This window comes from Hyla sarda, chromosome 2 (genome assembly GCF_029499605.1).
Source record: "Hyla sarda isolate aHylSar1 chromosome 2, aHylSar1.hap1, whole genome shotgun sequence".
Lineage (NCBI taxonomy): Eukaryota > Metazoa > Chordata > Amphibia > Anura > Hylidae > Hyla > Hyla sarda.
In genome coordinates this window covers 458,221,344-458,241,279 of record NC_079190.1, presented here as the reverse complement: position 1 = coordinate 458,241,279, position 19,936 = coordinate 458,221,344, and the positions used below count along the sequence as shown (strand labels likewise).

The window sequence follows — 19,936 nt, the reverse complement described above, 5'->3', positions numbered from 1 at the left end:
CTTCATCAACAACTATGAGCGCTTCATCAACCAATGGGGGAGCTTCATCAACAACTATGAGCGCTTCATCAACAACTGGGGGTGCCACACCAACAACTGGAGGTGCTTCATCAACAACTATGAGCGCTTCATTAACCAATGGGGGAGCTTCATCAACAACTATGAGCGCTTCATCAACCAATGGGGGAGCTTCATCAACAACTATGAGCGCTTCATCAACCAATGGGGGAGCTTCATCAACAACTGGGGCGCCACACCAACAACTGGGGGCACCTCATCAATGACTGGGGGCTCCTAAGCAACAACTGGAGGCACCTCATCAACGAATGGGGGCGACTCTTCAACAACTGGAGGAGCTTCATAAACAATGATAAAAGCCTTTTTACTGATAAACTAAAATGAAGGATGAAACAAAACCATCAAGTCTACATATATAAGAACAATGATACAAATAACGGACATTGCTTTTTTTTTTTTTTTTAAGAGAACCAATCATCAGAATTTACCCTATATAACGCTTGTCAAAGTGTTATACAGTGATCCCCCGACCTACGATGGCCCAGACATACGATAATTTCAACATACGATGCTTTTGTATGTCGGGGCCATCGCATAAGCGGCTATCCGGCAGCACAGATTGCTTCAGCTGTCACCGAATAGCCGTTTAAGGTGCCCTGTGTGCTGCGGTGATGGTCACTCATCTGTCCCCGCCGCTCCGGACCGTCCTCTTCAGGATCCCCTGCATGGCCGTTGCTCTCCTTCATCGTCGCGCACGCCATCCAGTCATCCAATAGGAGCGGCGTGGGTAGCGACGTGATGGCGGCGATGAAGAGCAACGATCCCGGGCAGCAGTAACAGTCCAGAGCGGCAGGGACAGGTGAGTATAACTTTCTATATTTATTATTGCACGGATCCATCTACATACGATAGTTTCAACTAACAATGGTTCATTTGGAACGAATTACCATCGTTTGTTGAGGGATCACTGTATAGAGTAAAATCTTTATCCTCACCATCCCCGGGGGACGTTCCTGCCTGTGGGGATGGTGAGGATATGAACTTATAAACTAGTCCCCGCCGTGCCCGTAAGTCCCTGGGCGGGGAGCTCCTCTCACCTAGTCCCATGTCTTCGGCCGGCAGCGACACCCCCTCTGCTTGATTGACGGGCCGCGTCATCGCTCTGCTCGGTTTGTCCAGTGAGAAGAGCGATGATGCGGCCCGTCAATCAAGTGGAGGGGGCGTCGCTGATGGCCGTAGACACGGGACTACGTGAGAGGAGCTCCCAGCCCAGGGGACTACAGACGGGCGCGGCAGTGACTAGTTTATACGTTCATATCCTCAACATCCCCATAGGCAGGAACGTCCCCCGGGGATGGTGAGGATAAAGATTTTATCCTTTATAACGCTTTGCCAAGCGTTATATAGGGTAAAATCTGATGATTGGTTCCCTTTAAACCTCCCAGTTACAGTGCCATCTAGTGGCACTGAACAGGCATAACAGTCAATACATAACCAATCAGGTATTAAATTTTTTAGACTACTCTTTCTCTACACAGGTTTCGATAAATATCCCCCATCATTTTAGTGATAGTCAGCTACTACTAGAAGGAACATATTGTGTATAGATTCATCTAGTCAATATTGAACACTATAGAAAAAGTCATAGTTAGCAGTTCAGGGAGAATCTATAGGTTGTGTACAAGTGTAGAAAGAAAACAGAGGTTACACAGCAAGTTGCAGATGGAAAACTAAGCAAAATTTTTAATAAAGACCTATTGAGAAAATCTTTTTCGCACCAAAAAATATATAAAAAATATAAAAAAAGGTGTGCATGGCCTTTAATAAATGTAGTTTATACACCTGTTTTAGCTGTAAGCTGAGTTTAAATTCTGGCGCACTTGGAATAGTAAATCTGCCCCCATAAGTATAAAAGTAAATAATATTGATTGAAAATGAATGTAATAAGACAATTTATTTTAGTCACCTGTAAACTACTTCACCTTTTTATATATGATCCCTATGACGCCTGTTTTTATCTTCATGGCAGTCATCATATTAAAACGCTGGTAGAGCTGTAGGATGAACGTCTGCAGAATGGTGACTATGAAAAGAGCAAGTGCAAGCAGATAGCCAGTCCTGACTCCCTCCGAGCGGTCCTCACAGAAAGCAATCATTTTCCTGTGAACAGTAAAACTATTTATTAACCTCAATTTTACATTGAAGATACAGAATACAGATACTCTATGCCAGAGTTTCCCCAACCAGGGTTCCTCCAGCTGTTGCAAAACTACAACTCCCAGCATGCCCGGACAGCCAAGGCTGCCCGGGCATGCTGAGAGTTGTAGTTTTGCAACAACTGGAGGCACCCTGGTTGGGAAACACTGCATTATGCTCATACACAGCAGACAATGTGAACAAGCAGAGGTGCAGTGTAAAGTAAAGGGGAAGGTCACCGCAGAAATATGAACCTCTCATATGATTTGAGGTCAATTTCAGACTATCACAAACTGATTATTGGCCAAACAGGCCCCGTATCATAGGCCCAGCGTTCAGCCAAGAGACACTAATTCGTAGGTTGAACGCACCATTTTGACAGGTTTAAAACTCCTCGTTCATCGACCGCACATCTCCCTGTGTAATAGGGAACACGTGGCGACAAATGATAGAAGAAAAGGAACACTTGAAGGCCCTGCCTGCTCAATAGTGGAGCCGAGTAATAGGCTTCTTTAACGAGAACCGATCTACTTAACCCCTTAAGGACACAGCCCATTTTGACCTTAAAGGGATACTCCACTGGAAAAAAAAAAATCTAAAAATCATCTGATGCCAGAAAGTTAAAGAGATTTGTAAGTTACTTCTATTAAAAAAAAAATCTTAATCCTTCTAGTCCTTAAGCTTCTGCATGCTCCACAGGAAGTTCTTTTTGAATTTCCTTTCTGTCCGACCACACTGCTCTCTGCTGACACCTCTGTCCATTTTAGGAACTGTCCAGAGTAAAAGCAAATCCCCATAGCAAACCTATCCTGCTCTGGACAGTTCCTGACATGGACAGAGGTGTCAGCAGAGAGCACTGTAGTCAGACAGAAAGGAAATTCAAAAAGAAAAGAACTTCCTGTGGAGCATACAGAAGCCGATAAGTACTGGAAGGATTAAGATTTTTTAATTGAAGTAATTTACAAATCTGCTTAACTTTCTGTTATCAGTTGATTTCAAACAAAATGTTTTCCAGTGGAGTACCCCTTTAAGGTCACAGCCAATTTTATTTTAGCGTTTTCGTTTTTTTCCTCCTCGCCTTCTAAAATCCATAACTCTTTTATATTTCCATTCACAGACCCATATGAGGCTTGTTTTTTGCGTGACCAGTTGTACTTTGTAATGACATCACTCATTTTACCCTAAGATGTATGGTAAACCCCCAAAAATTATTTTTTATGTAAAGAAATTTAAACGAAAATCATATTTTTTGTTTTCACGCTGTACACTTTACGGTAAAAATTTAATGTTTCCTTTATTATCTGGGTCAATGCGATCAAAATGATACCCATGGTTACATACATTTCTATTATTGTACTGCTTTTAAAAATCAGTACGTTTAAAAATTGCCTTATTTTGGCTGGCCACCTCTAACTTTTCCGTATTCAGGGAGGGCTCATTTTTAGCGCCATGATCTGTAGTTTGTTATAGTACAACCTTTTTGATCTCTTTTTATTAATTTTTGTTGCTGTTTGATGTGACAAAAATGCTGAAATTTGTGACTTTTTTTTTTTACGTTTACACCGTTCGCCATAGGGGATCATTAACATTATATTTTTATAGTTCGGACATTTACGCACACGATGATGCCAAATATGTTTATTATTTATCGCTTTTTTCTATTAATATGGGGAAAAGAGGTGATTTAAAACTTTATTGGGGGAGGGGCTTTTACACTTTTTGAAAACTTTTTTTTTTTTACATTTCTTTTAAACTTATTTAGTTCCCATAGGGGACTATTTATAGCAATCATTAGATTGTTAATACTGTTCAGTGCTATGCATAGTGCATAGCACTGATCAGTATTATTGGTGATCTTCTGCTCTGGTTGGCTGAAACCAGGGAAGGCAGCGGAGGTCGGTAAGGGGACCTCCGTCCGCCATCTTGGCTGATCTGATCCGCACGGCAGTGTCGCGGGCAATCAGATCAGCCATTTTAAGTGCCGCACTGCCGCAGATGCTGTGATCAGTATTGATCGTGGCATATGAGGGGTTAATGCTAGACATCAGCGCGATCGCTGATGTCAACCATTACCAGCGGATCCGTGACTGCGACAGCTGCTAGGACCCGCCACGAATTAAGCGAGCGCAGCCGTGCCGTAAATGTACGGCGCTGTGCGCGAAGTAACGCTACATTTACGGTGCGTGTCCCTCCTTTCTGTCGTTCCTCTTCGATCAGAAGGGATGAAGCACAAACCACCTGAGGCACCCGCCATCATGACACCACTTCAGGTTATTGGAATCGTACAGGCATTGCACTTACTTTAGTATTTGAGGGCTTGTAAATGCCAGGAGATCAGCGAATACTTTCATGAGGGCCACTTGGATGAGCGAGTACTTGAAGGTGTTCCACAGTGACCGCACCAGAGATGCCTTCCTGGACCTGGAATCCTGGGAAAAGACACAGAGAAAAGCGACTTTTGGTGTATGGCCACACATAAGGACACTGCTGCAGATTTCAGCACCAAAATCTGAGCCAAATAGTGCGGATTTTGGTGGGGATTTGTTGCAGATTATGGTGTACATTATACAGGATAATATAAAAAAAAAAAAAAAAAATATTATATATATATATATATATATATATATATATATGTATATAACTGCAACAGTTTTTGGGCCAAAACACCAAGGATTTATTGTGATTTTGACTTATTTGCTGATTTTTAACTCCAAACAATGACATCGCTTAATTTTGAAATCCCCTTAGCAGTAAAACTAAGATAGAAGCAGCAGATCCAGAGTATTCAATCAGTAGCGGGTGCACGCTGGTATAGGACTATGGTAAATCAATCCAAAGCAATATTTCTTGGATAAATGCAGCATTTATGTGCTGAATTTATCCAAGAAATATAGTTTTCTTTTAAGGCATATGTAGAGGAAAAAGCCACCCGCACCACCAATTCGGTATAATATTATAGCCCAATAAGCAGTAATTTATTACCTAGTGAGTGGGGGAGAGCTGGGAAGAAAAAACCAAACGGGGTGCACATCAATGAAAAATAGCATTCATGCGATCGATACAAAAAAGCAAAATTGATGGCACTCACCTATCATAAATGTAGACTTTATTTATTCTTTAAAACCGGTGCTGGCTCATAACTGGTCGAGAGACAAAAACCGCTGCAGCCCTGGCTGCAGCGGTTTTTGTCTCTCGACCAGTTATGAGCCAGCACCGGTTTTAAAGAATGAATAAAGTCTACGTTTATAATAGGTGAGTGCCATCAATTTTCCTTTTTTGTAAATATAGTTTTCTATTCATCTAAATTGCTGCTCCTTTTAGCTTAAAAGCCAAGTGGGCAGTCCTAATCAGGGATTGACAATAATTTTTTTTAATATAACTTCAAACAGGGAAGGCTGCCAATCACTGAGCAAGACAGCTCACTACTCTACTATGCCCAAAATTATTTTGACTTTTCCCACAAATAAAATTATAAACACACACACACGCTCCTCCTGTTCTAGAACATTCTGCCTACAGAATAGACTGCATTTTCAATGCACCAGGTTCCCTTTAAGAAGGTTCAGTTTTCGTACCTTTCTGCTTTGAGAGTAAATCTCCTTTCTCCAGTTTTCTTCAAATGGTGGAATAACCCGGTAAGAGGAGTCATCTTCATTCAGCTCAATGAGATTGTTTCTTTCTAAAGGCTTCTTATAGCCAAGTTTTATAATTCTGGACAGAACGAAATAACATAGGTATGAAGTGTTCTGTTTGTGGACACAGTAATCCTGATTTACATGTCTAAAGTTTACATGTTCTGGTAAACTTGTCTATCAGGTCTGATAACTAGAGATGAGCGAACTTACAGTAAATTCGATTCGTCACGAACTTCTCGGCTCGGCAGTTGATGACTTATCCTGCATAAATGAGTTCAGCCTTCAGGTGCTCCGGTGGGCTGGAAAAGGTGTATACAGTCCTACAGTCCTAGGAAAGAGTCTCCTAGGACTGTATCCACCTTTTCCAGCCCACCGGAGCACCTGAAAGCTGAACTAATTTATGCTGGATAAGTCATCAACTGCAGAGCCGAGAAGTTCGTGACAAATCGAATTTACTGTAAGTTTGCTCATCTCTACTGATAACCTTACAACTTTAGTTTACATTAACCCCTTAAGGACCACGGGTTTTTCCGTTTTTTGCACTTTCCTTTTTTCCTCCTCACCTTTTAAAAATCATAACCCTTTCAATTTTCCACCTAAAAATCCATATAATGGCTTGTTTTTTGCGCCACCAATTCTACTTTGCAGTGACATCAGTCATTTTACCCAAAAATCTACGGCGAAACAGAAATAAAGATCATTGTGCGATGAAATTGAAGAAAAAAAAAAAAAACACAATTTTTTTTAATTTTGGGGGCTTCCGTTTCTACGTAGTAAATTTTTCGGTAAAAATGACACCTTCTTTTTATTCTGTAGGTCCATACGATTAAAATGATACCCTACTTATATAGGTTTGATTTTGTCGTACTTCTGGAAAAAATCCTAACTACATGCAGGAAAATGTATACGTTTAAAATTGTCATCTTCTCACCCCTATAACTTTTTTACTTTTCTGCGTGCGGGGCGGTATGAGGGCTCATTTTTTACGCCGTGATCTGAAGTTTTTAGCTGACTTTTTGATCGCTTTTTATTAATTTTTTCATGATATAAAAAGTGACCAAAATATGTTGAATTTTTTGCGTGTACGCCATTGACCGTGCGGTTTAATTAATTATATATTTTTATAGTTCGGACATTTACGCACGCGGCGATACCACATATGTTTATATTTATTTACATGTTTTTTTTTGTTTGTTTGTTTTTTTATGGCAAAAGGGGGGCGATTTGGACTTTTATTAGGGAAAGGGTTAAATAACATTTATTAACTTTTTTTTTTTTTTTTACTTTTTTTTTTTTTGCAGTGTTTTAGCCCCCATAGGGACCTATAACACTGCACACACTAATCTTATACCCTGTTCAATGCAAAGCCATAGCTTTGCATTGATCAGTGTTATCGGAGGTCAATTGCTCAAGCCTGCATCTTAGGCTTGGAGCAATCAATCGCCGAAGGGACATGCCGGAGGAATGTAAGAGGACCTCCGCTCGCGTCCCAGCTGATTGGGCCACCGCATTCTCACTGCGGTGGTCCCGATCAGCCCCACTGAGCAGCCGGGAAGGTTTCACTTTCGTTTTAGACGCAGCGTTCAACCACGTCTAAAGGGTTAATAGCACGCGGCACCGAGATCGCTGCCGCGTGCTATTAGCCCCGGGTCCCGGCTTCAGATACATGTCGGGACCGACCCGATATGACACGGGTTACCCCGCATAATATCGCGGGAGCCGGCCAAGGACGTAAATATACGTCCATGGTCGTTAAGGGGTTAAATAGTAGGCATTAGGCTATATTCACATGGCGGAATTTCTGCATGCGGGATTCCACACGGATTCTGCATGTAGATTCCGCATTAAATTAAAGCCCAATAGACTTCAATGGGATTCCACACTCCCATTCACACTTCAGAATTTCCACACAGAATCCGCACCGATTCCACACGGAACCTGCACAAGCCAGAAACCATCCAAATAATTGCGGATGCGGAATTGGTGCAGAATTCTGCTGTGTCATTATAGTCTAAATAGTAATTCCTTAATATACTGCAAAGAAATCCACAGCAATAGACTTAACCTGCGACTACGGCATCTAGGTGGTCAGACAGAGGCAGGGGGCTCCCCTGTGACCCAGTACACAATCCTTGTTGAGATCGCAAGGTGCAGATGGCTTGTCATGGCATTTGGTGGCCACATAGCAGGTACTAGACCTGCTATGTATATATGACCTAGTAACTTGCAGACAAGCAGTTTAGTAACAGACAACGATGCCCACACAGTGATCCGCCTTTATTTTTCCCCATTGGATTCAGGATAAATGGTTCTTTGTTCACAATTTTCCGCCCATAATTGTTATGGCCTTAAAATTAAAGGGGTACTCCGCCCCTAGACATCTTATCCCCTATCCAAAGGATAGGGGATAAGATGTCTGATCGCTGCTGCAGCACCCCGCTATCATTACTGCGCAGAGCGAGATCGCTCTGCACGTAATGACGGGTAATACAGGGGACGGAGCATCGTTACTTCACGGCTCAGCCCCTCATGAGGTCATGACCCGCCCCGTCATTACAAGTCTATGGGAAGGGGGTGTGGCGGTCGTCACACCCCCTGCCATAGACTTGCATTAAGGGGCCGTAATGTCATGAGGGGCGGAGCCATGACGTCACGCTGCTCCGGCCCCTGTATTGCCCGTCATTACGTGCAGAGCGATCTCGCTCTGCGCAGTAATGATAGTGGGGTGCTGCAGCGGCGATCCCCGGGGCGATCTAACATCTTATCCCCTATCCTTTGGATAGGGGATAAGATGCCAGCGGTGGAGTACCCCTTTAAAGTCTTTTTACTGACTGATTACATAAACAAATATGGCCGTATTTCAGCACAAAATTTGGAGTGAATTTTTTTTGTCCCGTAAGTAGCTTAAAATATGTCCCAAAGGAAAATAGCCATTTTTTAGGCAAAAAAAAAAATGAATTTAAATATATTCAAAAAATGACCATATTTTACAGCTCAAGAACGTGTGACTGAAAAGATTCCCCTTTTTTTAGATGAAAAAAAAAAAAAATAAAAAAAATGTAAACACACAGACTATGAAGTCCCTTAGTGGGATTAAATTATTTACATATAAATTTACATGTATAAAGATACAAACAGTCACAATCATACCAACCGAGACAAAAATAAATAAATTTAAAAAAAAACAATTAAACTGACGACTGGGATGGGGGGGGGGGGGGGGGCTTGAATGAGGGACTTCACCAAATGACATTGATATGTCCTAATAGCAAATATAGGTAGGGATTGTATTCATGAGGCATAAAAATACCACCAGTAGTATAAGCATTATTTAAACATAAAGTTATATAATAAATGAATATATAGAGTTATATATGTGTATATACTGTACCTGCTATACCAAGTATAGGTCACCCTACTGAAGAAGGACACCTTGTATTCGGGATTCTCATTCTGAAAATATAGGGTATTAGATGTTAACCTAATGTCACAGGTTTCATCAATTGCAACAATAAAATACACTGCTCAAAAACATAAAGGGAACACTTACACAACACAATGTAACTCCAAGTCAATCACACTTCTGTGAAATCACACTGTCCACTCAGGAAGCAACACTGATTGACAATCAATTTCACATGCTGTTGTGCAAATGGAACAGACAACAGGTGGAAATTATAGGCAATTAGCAAGATACCCCCCCCCCCAATAAAAGGAGTGGTTCTGCAGGTGGTGACAACAGACCACTTCTCAGTTCCTATGCTTCCTGGCTGATGTTTTGGTCACTTTTGAATGCTGGCGATGCTTTCACTCTAGTGGCAGAATGAAACGGAGTCTATAACCCACACAAGTGGCTCAGGTAGTGCAGCTCATCCAGGATGGCACATCAATGCGAGCTGTCACAAGAAGGTTTGCTGTGTCTGTCAGCGTAGTGTCCAAAGCATGGAGGCGCTACCAGGAGACAGGCCAGTACATCAGGAGACGTGGAGGAGGCCATAGGAGGGCAACAACCCAGCAGCAGGATCGCTATCTCCACCTTTGTGCAAGGAGGAGCAGGAGGAGCACTGCCAGAGCCCCGCAAAATGACCTCCAGCAAATGTGCATGTGTCCACTCAAACAGTCAGAAACAGACTTCATGAGGGTGGTATGAGGGCCCGACGTCCACAGGTGGGGGTTGTGCTTACAGCCCAAAACCGTGCAGGACATTTGGCATTTGCCAGAGAACACCAAGATTGGCAAATTCCCCACTGGCACCCTGTGCTCTTCACAGATGAAAGAAGGTTCACACTGAGCACATGTGACAGACGTGACAGGGTCTGAAGATGCCGTGGAGAATGTTCTGCTGCCTGCAACATCCTACAGCTTGGCGGTGGGTCAGTAATGGTGTGGGGTGGCATTTCTTTGGGGGCGGCCGCACAGCCCTCCATGTGCTTGCCAGAGGTAGCCTGACTGCCATTAGGTACCAAGATGAGATCCTCAGACCCCTTGTAAGACCATATGCTGGTGCTGTTGGCCCTGGGTTCCTCCTAATGCAAGACAATGCTAGACTTCATGTGGCTGGAGTGTGTCATCATTTCCTGCAAGAGGAAGACATTGATGCTATGGACTGGCCCTCCCGTTCCCCAGACCTGAATCCGATAGAGCACATCTGGGACATCATGCCTCCATCCACCAGCACCACAGACTGTCCAGGTCCACGACCTCATCATGTATTATCTTAGTGTTCCCTTTATTTATTTTTTTGAGCAGTGTATATCAAATAGGAAAGGGACAAAGATTCTGCAGCTCGTGTGCATTACACAAATTATCATAACCCAATATAAAGACTTTTCTAACAGAACAGGAAAGAAATTATGTAATTTGTGACTTGTCCGAAGTCGTCCTTCGGTTACAGACTGTTATAGTGGGAACCTTTACCTATAGCTATTCTAGGTTATCATCCAACCTGTCTGTTCACTGCATTTCTGGCAAACCAGATTTTGGTAGTCGAATCCAGCGAAGACCAACATAGGCTCCTTTGTATTTGGCTTAGTCACTGAGTGCAGAATTGCCTAAACACCTGCAGCCAATCAAAGCTCTGGATTTTAAATTGCAATTGTATTTTGGGACAAATAGAAGTTGAAATACCTGTTTGTATATCTCACTCTATAGTTGTAAAAAAGTAAAAATAAATAAATTGTTCATTGAAGAAAAACTAAATAAAATAATAATAAATAATAATTTATGACCCAAAATACGTCACAATTACATGCCAAAATATCGTCATATTTTGGCATGTCATTGGGACGTATTTTGGGACAAAAATGTATTTGCACATAGCCTTAAATGGGTACTTCGCCCCTTGACATCTTCTCCCCCATCCTTTGGATAGGGGATAAGATGTCTAGGGGTGGAGTACCCTTTAATGTCACACATGTATGTAATATTATTACAAGTATAACTGTGATTATATTCGTCTTTCAGACAGACATGATTGGTATATAATGTTTTAGTGCTATATGTATATGTGATGTATTAAGAAGTGTTCAGTGTCATTGGGACGTATTTTGCCCCTAGACATCTTCTCCTCTATCCAAAGGATGGGGGATAAGATGTCTGATCGTGGGGGTCCCGCCGCTGGGGACCTCGGGGTCTCGGCTGCGGCACCGGAGACATCCGAGGCACGGAACAAACTTTGCTCCGTGCCGGATGACTGGCAATGTGGGGCGGAGGCTCGTGACGTCACACCTCCTCAATGCAAGTCTATGGGAGGGGGCGTGACGGCCGTCACGCCCCCTCCCATAGACTTGCATTGAGGGGGCGTGGCCGTGTGGTGCATCACTTGACACTCTAAACAAACACCAGGTGCAGCAGGGACCCCCGCGATCAGACATCTTATTCCCCATCCTTTGGATAGGGGGATAAGATGTCTAGGGGCGGAGTTCCCCTTTAAACATTGTTAGCCTATGCATGGTTAGCGATAACAATGACAAACTAGGACAGCCATAAATATTACACTGGAAACTAGACAGAGGTTATGATAAAACTATGTTAGCTGGGTGAATGTTTAAAGGAAACCTGTCATCAAGTTTATGCTACCCAAACCGCAGGCCGGTTTTGATGACAGGAGAAAGAAGCATTTTTGTCTAATGAGATATATTACAAAGTTTCTTATATTCCCCTGTACTGTTGATCTATGCAAAGTTTGTTCAAATGACAGTGGCTATGAAATCCCTGGAAGGACACCATGCATCAACTTCATTGGAAATTATAGTATGCTGACTGAAGAGTAATCCGGACAGACATTTATCCAATAACTTATGCTAGCTTAGTGTGTACCTGTCATTTCCAAAAACCTTTTATATAATGTAGATAATAAAATATGCATATTTGTAATTTACATTGGTTAAATGTGTATATTTTTGTTGCTGCAGCTATTGGCTGTGCATCTGTGTGAGGAGACAAAATACAGGATGTGTGAATGGACAAGCAGGGCTCCGTGCACCGAGGACAAGCAGGACACCGTACACCGAAGACAAGGAGGGCTCCGTACACCGAAGACAAGGGGGGCTCCGTACACCGAAGACAAGCGGGGCTCCGCACACCGAGGACAAGCGGGGCTCCGTACACCGAAGACAAGGAGGGCTCCGTACACCGAAGACAAGGAGGGCTCCGTACACCGAAGACAAGGAGGGCTCCGTACACCGAGGACAAGCAGGGCACCGTACACCGAGGACAAGGAGGGCCCCGCTTGTCCTCGGTGCGCAGAGCCCCGCTTGTCCTCGGTGCGCAGAGCCCCGCTTGTCCTCGGTGCGCAGAGCCCCGCTTGTCCTCGGTGCGCAGAGCCCCGCTTGTCCTCGGTGTGCAGAGCCCCGCTTGTCCTCGGTGCGCAGAGCCCCGCTTGTCCTCGGTGTGCAGAGCCCTGCTTCACACTTCATAAATTTGGTCTTTGCACAGAGACACACAGGAAATAGCTGCAGGGACAAGCCGCCATTATTTTCACCCAAAAATAAAAATTTTAACCAATGTATATTACAAATATACATATAATTTTATTATCTACATTACATAAAAATGTTTTTCAACCGACAGGTACACTTTAACTCTTCATGAATTACAGTGGTATAAATAAAGAAAACCCGCCACATTGAAAACACAGGCCAATCTGCAGGCATCAGGTTATAGAGCAGGAGGAGCTGAGCAGATTGAAATATATTTTGAGGAGAAAGTTATAGAATAGTATTTTATTCATTTAAATCTCTGCTCATTCTGGGCTCAATAGTTATATGGGCTTTCCTATTAAGTCAATGACAGCTCTATCTACCTATACGTGTGCATACAGAGAGTGCTGTCAATCATTGGGTAGGACCTCCCACATGACTACTTATCCCAGAATGAGCAGAGATTTATTCATCTGGAACCTTTCCAATAAAACTATATATCAATCTGCTCAGCAAATCCTGCTCTTTAACCTGATGCCTGCAGATTGGATTGACAGGTTCCCTTTAATACTTAGTTTTTCTGGTTTTAGTATAAAAACACAGTTCTGCTTTTCAGCTTCAAAGCACATGACAGCAGCGGTAAATAGCTCAAAAGCATAAAACCCATACATTAGGTCAAGAAGTGACCTTAGGAACATGCTAGAGGCTGAACACTTCTTAATACATCACATATACATATAACAAAAAGTCAGGAAGAGAAAATATATGGTCCTTCAACCAATAATTAGCAAAGTAGTAAATCAACTGGAATCTACCAATGAGGCCACAAATATATACACACTAGGCTAAAATGTTTACTTTTATTAAAGATTACAATAAAAGGAAGACAATGCCTCACAAAAAAGTGCTCAAAAAGTGTCAAATCATAAATCACACTAAATAATGAACACAAATCCAGGGGAGGGGTGTGGGATACAGGTGAGTAACCTGATTGTATTAAATACATATAATATAATATATTATATGTATATCGCTTGTATCCCTATTCCCTGTCCACACGTATTGTAGTGAGGGTAAGGTAGGGTTGGTCAGACCAGGTAGGGTTGGTCAGGTCAGGCTACTCACCTGTATCCCACATATACATATAGCACTATAACATTATATACCAATCATGTCTGTCTGAAAGAAGAATATAATCAGTTATACTTGTAATAATATTACATACACACATGCGTGACATTAAAGGGGTACTCCGCCCCTAGACATCTTATCCCCTATCCAAAGGATGGGGATAAGATGTCTGATCGCGGGGGTATGCTGGGGACCCCTGCGATCTCGGCTGCGGCACTCCAGACATCCGATGCATGGAGCCAACTGCTCTCTGTGGTGGATGACTGGCGATGCGGGGCCCCTCCCCACTTGTGACGTCAGGCCATGCCCCTCAATGCAAGTCTATGGGTGGGGGCGTGACGACTGTCACGCCCCCTCCCATAGACTTGCATTGAGGGGGGGGGTGCGGCCCTGACATCACGCGCCTCCAGCGCTCCACCCGACGCTCTAAATGAACGCCGGGTGCAGCAGGGAGATCGTGGGGGTCCCCAGCAGCGGGACCCCCGCGATCTCCCTGCTACACCCGGCACTCGGGTGGATAACGTATAAGATGTCTACCCCTTTAAAGTGTGAAAAGGAACTGCTCCTTTAAATCTGCATGTGTGTTTGTGTGTGTTGAGCGTGCATGTGTATGGAGGTGGGGCGGGGGGCAACTATCTAATGTGCATGGCAAATATATTGGGCCCCTTATTTCTCATGACTATAGAGACTTATTAGTGTGCCCGGTGACAACGCTAAATGTGCCCAGAGCTGAGGAAATACACACACCTATAGGGTATCCACTACTGGTATCCAGGGAAAGGAAGAAAGTGGTCAGGACACGGTGCAGGATCATGGATGGCAGGAGGGTTCTTTATTGTATAAATGATGGCAGCAAAAGATATAGGGGGACAAATCTGCAAGAACAGTTGTGGTGTCCCGGTACCGAATAGTATACCGTACCTTGTATGGTGGTCCCCAAAGCCAGAGTTACTTTGTTCCGGTATGGTCCTCCTGGTGGGATAGCCCCTAGTCACCTCTTCCTTCTTTAATTTTGTGATCTTTGTGTGTATATATTTAATGGTGTATATAGTGTTGCAGGACCTTCGGTCATGTGACTAATGTTAATTCTCTTAGGGTATGTTAAAGGACCTTCCTAGGTCACATGTTTAGACCATAATCCCTTGTGTAAAGTGACTGACAGATGATATGGACCAATGAGCTCAAGGCCAGCCCCTGCCCATATAAGGGAGCTGCCAGCCAGTTCTCTTGGGTTCCGGACTAGGAGAGATCCGCGCAACTTTCAAAGACAAGACCAGGCCGAAGCCTGATAATACCGCAACTTACCAAATCGTGAGTTACAATACAACTCCCTGCTAAAGTCTGCGTGACTGCTGGACCTAAACTCAATCCCCTAAATCCAGCGGAACAGCGCATATAAATCTCCTGAGCTTAAACTCACAAGGTCCCAACCAACTGTCAGGATCCTCATAGACTCTTCTTGTACAAAGACTGTTCCTGTTTAATTCTGCATAAAACCTGCAGTAAAAGTTCCAACAGTTTTTCTGAAACCTCCGGTTGTGGACAATCATTTATTATCCCTGCCTATCGCTCTTGGGACGGGTGGCGATAGGACAAGTATATACAGAGGAGCCCTCACCCTGGCGTCACGAGAGTTAAGGGAGGGTTAACCTAATACCCTTTAGTCACTGCACAGCTACACCCCATATACCCTACACCCCCACAAGCTTACCACAGTGTTTTCCAAACAGTGTCTCCCCAGCTGTTTCAAAACTACAACTCCCAGCATGCCGCTCCATTCATAACCCCCCCCCCCCCCCCACCAGAGTTATCTACCACTTATAGGAAATAGGCTTACAGTCATTTTAACTTGGAATACCCCTTTAAATCATGAGCCTAATAAATAATATAAAGATACAAGTCTCCAGTACGGTGTTCTCCAACCTGTGCTGCAAACTCCGATCATGGATGATGATGGGGATAGAAGTTTTGCAACAGCTGGAAACCCCAATATTGGGGAACACTGGTCTAGTAGAAGTGAGTCCGGTGTACAATATTGGGGATGTAGGCCTTTGGCTGTCCGGGCATGCTGAGAGTTGTAGTTCTGCAACAGCTGGAGGCACATTGGTTGGGAAACACCGGTATAGGGGGTGAGGAGATAGTGGTCTTTGAGGACACGGGTACTTGAGGGGGTCCGCATGTCCCATAAGAAGAGATGATAGGGCAGTTCACAAAGTTTGCACTAGGGCCCCATGTTAATAATTGCACTGGGCAGTCCCACCTATGACTCCCCAGCTGTTGCAAAACTACAACTCCCAGCATGACCAGACATGCTGGGAGTTGTAGTTTTGTAACAGTTGGTTGAAATGACAGTTCTAGGGGATATGTACAGTAGTAACAATAAACTATCAGCAGCAAATGACACATTGTACCGTACCTTCCCTGTGTCAGACAGCCTCTTATACCCAACACTGCTGCCTGTCAGAGTCTTCAGCATTATGAGTCCCGGAGCACAGATCGGCCGTATCCCATCAGTGTGACGATCTATACAGGACAGAGCAGCACATGATCCATACACTCTGTCTACAAAGAGCGCCCCTAGTGGTCACCGTACACCGGGCTCCTCTTCCGGGTTTTCCCCATTCAAACACAAGAGCCGCTGTGGATACAATAAAAGACCGGCAGCCAATCAGAGGGCTTAGATGATGACAGCCACCCAATAGCGTGCAAGCGTTGCAATCACGCGCAGAACTCAATGACCTCCAGACGTCAAGCCAAATGGCCAATCAAGGACGGCGCTGTCAGAATCGGACCAATCACAAGCTGCGGTAGATTAGAGGCGTTCCTTTAATGGTCATTCATAGGTAGTACCAGAGAGGAGAGCAGTCACGTGGTTATATCTAGGCAGTGGTACCAGGTGACTGGCTTCCCTACTGTGCCAAGCAGGTATCCCGGGAGACATAAGTGCATCACGTGGTCTGCTCGTCTCTGTATTGCAATCACGTGACGCCCACTTACATTACAGAATTCCATATCAAATGACACATACACAGTAAAGCGGTGTTCCCCTACCAGGGCGCCTTCAGCTGTTGCAAAACTACAACTCCCAGCATGCCCGGACAGCCTTTGGCTGTCCGGGCATGCTGGGAGTTGTAGTTTTGCAATAGCCGGAGACGCCTTGTTTGTGAAATACTGCAGTAGATTAAGGTAAGGCTGCAGTAGCATAAGGCTGTGTTCACACTTGCGTCGCAGCAATAAGGGTGCGTTCACACGGCCGTTTGCCCCCGTTCCGTTTAAAAATTTAGATTTAGAAAAACGGCTGATCAAACGTGTATCCACCTACAGACTCGCTTCTCGGCCTTTTGTCTAAGATCAAGTGTAGTATCTGTTCTTATCAGTTTTCATGCCGGTGGCAAACTACGCCGGTATGGGGCTGGTGGGGATGGGTGCTGCATGGAGGATGCAGGTGTACCAGGGCTTTCCGGGGCTGGTTCTGAGGAATCAGCTCGACGGCTGCCCCGATGTGAGCTGTTCCCTCTGGGTCTCGCCATGAGGATGAGAGGGTCTAGAGCCGAGGTACTTTAGTCCCTCGGGGAGTGGTGACCCTGAGGTGCCGAAACTCACTGGGAATACTGGCTCACTGAGTGGAAGCACGGGCACCATGATCTCTTCACCTTGTGGCACTCACCTCTTGATTCCCGGCCTTCTGGCTAGGATCAGAGAAATTTTTTATAGATCCGGCCGGATGTCCGGGCAGTATATCTGCACACATTCACTTATTTATTTATTTTTGTCTCACTGTGTCACTTTTTGCGTGTTGTGTGTTCACAGGATTTGTCAGGATGCAGTAGCCCTTCTGGGTGTCCCTCCTGGCGGTCTAGGGGAGGTGTGTGTGGCCATTAGGTTCCGCACCTCCCTGCAAACACCCCGGGTACTCCTGCTTTGGCAGGGTACCTACTGTTATGGGCTCTGCGGGCGGATACCTTGGCTAACGCCAAGGGGGATGTCGGGGGCATTTGTGGTCCCCTAGTAGCTTCGGCGAAAAGGGACATCGAACCTGGAACCTCGCAGGTACCTTTTGGTCCGGACGCGAAGGTAAGTTTGTTGGGGGGCCTCTCTCCTATCGGAGAAGGGCTTGCGATAGACCGCATCCTTTGTGCACGTTTTTTTTTTTAGTGTAACACGTTTGCACTTTTTCTTGCACTTTGGGTGATTCGAGAGCATGTTCCTCGGCTCTTAAATAAATAAAAAAATCCACCTACAGACTCCTGCAGCCAGGACTAGTACTACTCCCATCATGGAACAGATTTGTTTCCATGGTGGGAGTAGTAGTTCCTGGTTGCAGGAGTCTGCCGGCAGCTGTCACGCCCCCTACCGTAGGCTTGCATTGAGGGGCGGAGCGTGACGTCACACGGGGGCGCAGGCGTGACGCCACACGCCGCCGGCCGTGTGGTCATCGGTAATCAGACCCGGAGTGAACACGCTCCGGGGACTGATTACAAACGGGGTGCCGCGTGCAAGATCCCGGGGGTCCACAGCGGCGGGACTCCCACGATCAGGCATCTTATCCCCTATGCTTTGAATAGGGGATAAGATGTCTAAGCACCAGAGAACCCCTTTAAGTACTGAGTAACATATCACTTTTTTTTCTTTTTCTTTTTTGGCACTATTACACCATGTGTCCTCTAGGGGTTAATTATATACCCACACAGATCTATTCCACATCCCTTATACACTACTATGGGGAAAAAAAATATATGTCCGTATACAATAATTTTTTAGGGGTACAGAAAAGTGGTGTATGCAGAACTTTTCCTAGATAATTGTATGAAGGACAAAACGTAGCTAAAAGTGACCTACTCAGGTAGCTTAGAAGCAATGAATGAAGCGCATGCCCTAGACAGCTCTATGCAGCACAGACAGTCAGGGCTTCATTCTAGATATCGCAGGGGCCCTCTCCCATAGACGTGCATAGCGGGGGCGGGGCGTTACGTCACGATACTCCGGCCCCATGTTCGGCACCCGGCCGTTTGTGAGCTGGCAGCGCGGCGTGCAGCTCAAAGAGGTGGGTGCCGAATGCAAGATTGCGGGGGTCCTCCGCGGTCAGACATCTTATCCCATATCCTTTGGATAGGGGATAAAATGTCTTAGGGCCGGAGTACCCCTTTCAAAAAGGCATTTAGTTTTTAGTTTTTTTATGAAGTTCATTAAAAACGGTAATGTTTTTTTCCAAGATGTACAACATATAGAAACCATTTAAGTAAAACTGAACTGTGAACATTAACATCTGCATTAGTCATTACACTTTACATGTTAGAAAGCGCCAGAGATTCCTAAGTTCAGTAAAATTTGCAATAAAAAGCATAATGTAAAGGGACAGTAAATAAATATCCATTCAACTGTCTGAAAGAACTGAAACATTCCAAGCTGTGCAAACTATCCATATTATATTGGATTTGCACAAGAAGTTAGGTAAAGTTGTTCATGGAATCCTAGTGACCAGAAGTCTCATTCCTGCACTATGGGAACAACTGAATTTAAAGGACATCTGCAGCGTGATTTACACTTATCCCCTATCCACAGGATAAGGGATAAGTGTTTGATCGCGGGGGGTCCGACCGCTGGGACCCCCTGTGATCTCCTGTACACGGCTGTCCCATGCAGGGGGCGTGCCAGCCGCAGCATGACGTTGTAGCCGGCATGCCTCCTCCATACATCTCTATGGGAGAGGCGGGGAGGCAGCGTTCGTGCCTCCCTGTCTCCCCCATAGAACTGTATGGGGACGGGGAGGAGACGGGGCATCACCGTCGACCTCTAGGTCGACGCTACGTCACCATGAACGCTAATGGCGGTGCCCCGTTAGGGAGATCGAGGGAGGTCCCAGCGGTCGGACCCCCCGCAATCAAACACTAATAAGTGTATATTGCACTGCAGTTGTCCTTTAAGAGAGAATAGCTGGATCACAGGGAACATAAGGTTAGCTACATCACCCTGGCACCCCTTAATGCAAGTCTATCAGAGGAGGCGTGGTTTACACATATATTTTATGTGTCTAGG

At 44.7% G+C, this 19,936-nt stretch overlaps 2 protein-coding genes and 1 non-coding gene across 3 annotated transcripts in view; 2 read left to right on the top strand and 1 right to left on the bottom strand.

The window, feature by feature from the left end:
- The window catches only part of LOC130357055 (multidrug resistance-associated protein 1-like), a 78,442-nt gene extending 61,727 nt beyond the window's left edge, over positions 1-16,715 (bottom strand). Inside the window, exons 1-5 of the mRNA XM_056559380.1 lie at positions 16,317-16,715; positions 9,241-9,302; positions 5,790-5,925; positions 4,516-4,643; positions 2,001-2,178 (exon numbers count right to left, since the gene is read on the bottom strand). Coding sequence (XP_056415355.1) covers positions 2,001-2,178; positions 4,516-4,643; positions 5,790-5,925; positions 9,241-9,302; positions 16,317-16,376 — 564 coding nt within the window. The 5' untranslated portion in view covers positions 16,377-16,715. The remainder of the gene's footprint in view (positions 1-2,000; positions 2,179-4,515; positions 4,644-5,789; positions 5,926-9,240; positions 9,303-16,316) is intronic.
- The window catches only part of LOC130357058 (stomatin-like), a 140,658-nt gene that overhangs the window by 23,178 nt on the left and 97,544 nt on the right, over positions 1-19,936 (top strand). The window lies entirely within an intron of this gene.
- On the top strand, positions 17,226-17,418 carry LOC130359990 (U2 spliceosomal RNA). Its single transcript, XR_008890513.1, has one exon. It is a non-coding gene; the product is annotated as a U2 spliceosomal RNA (small nuclear RNA).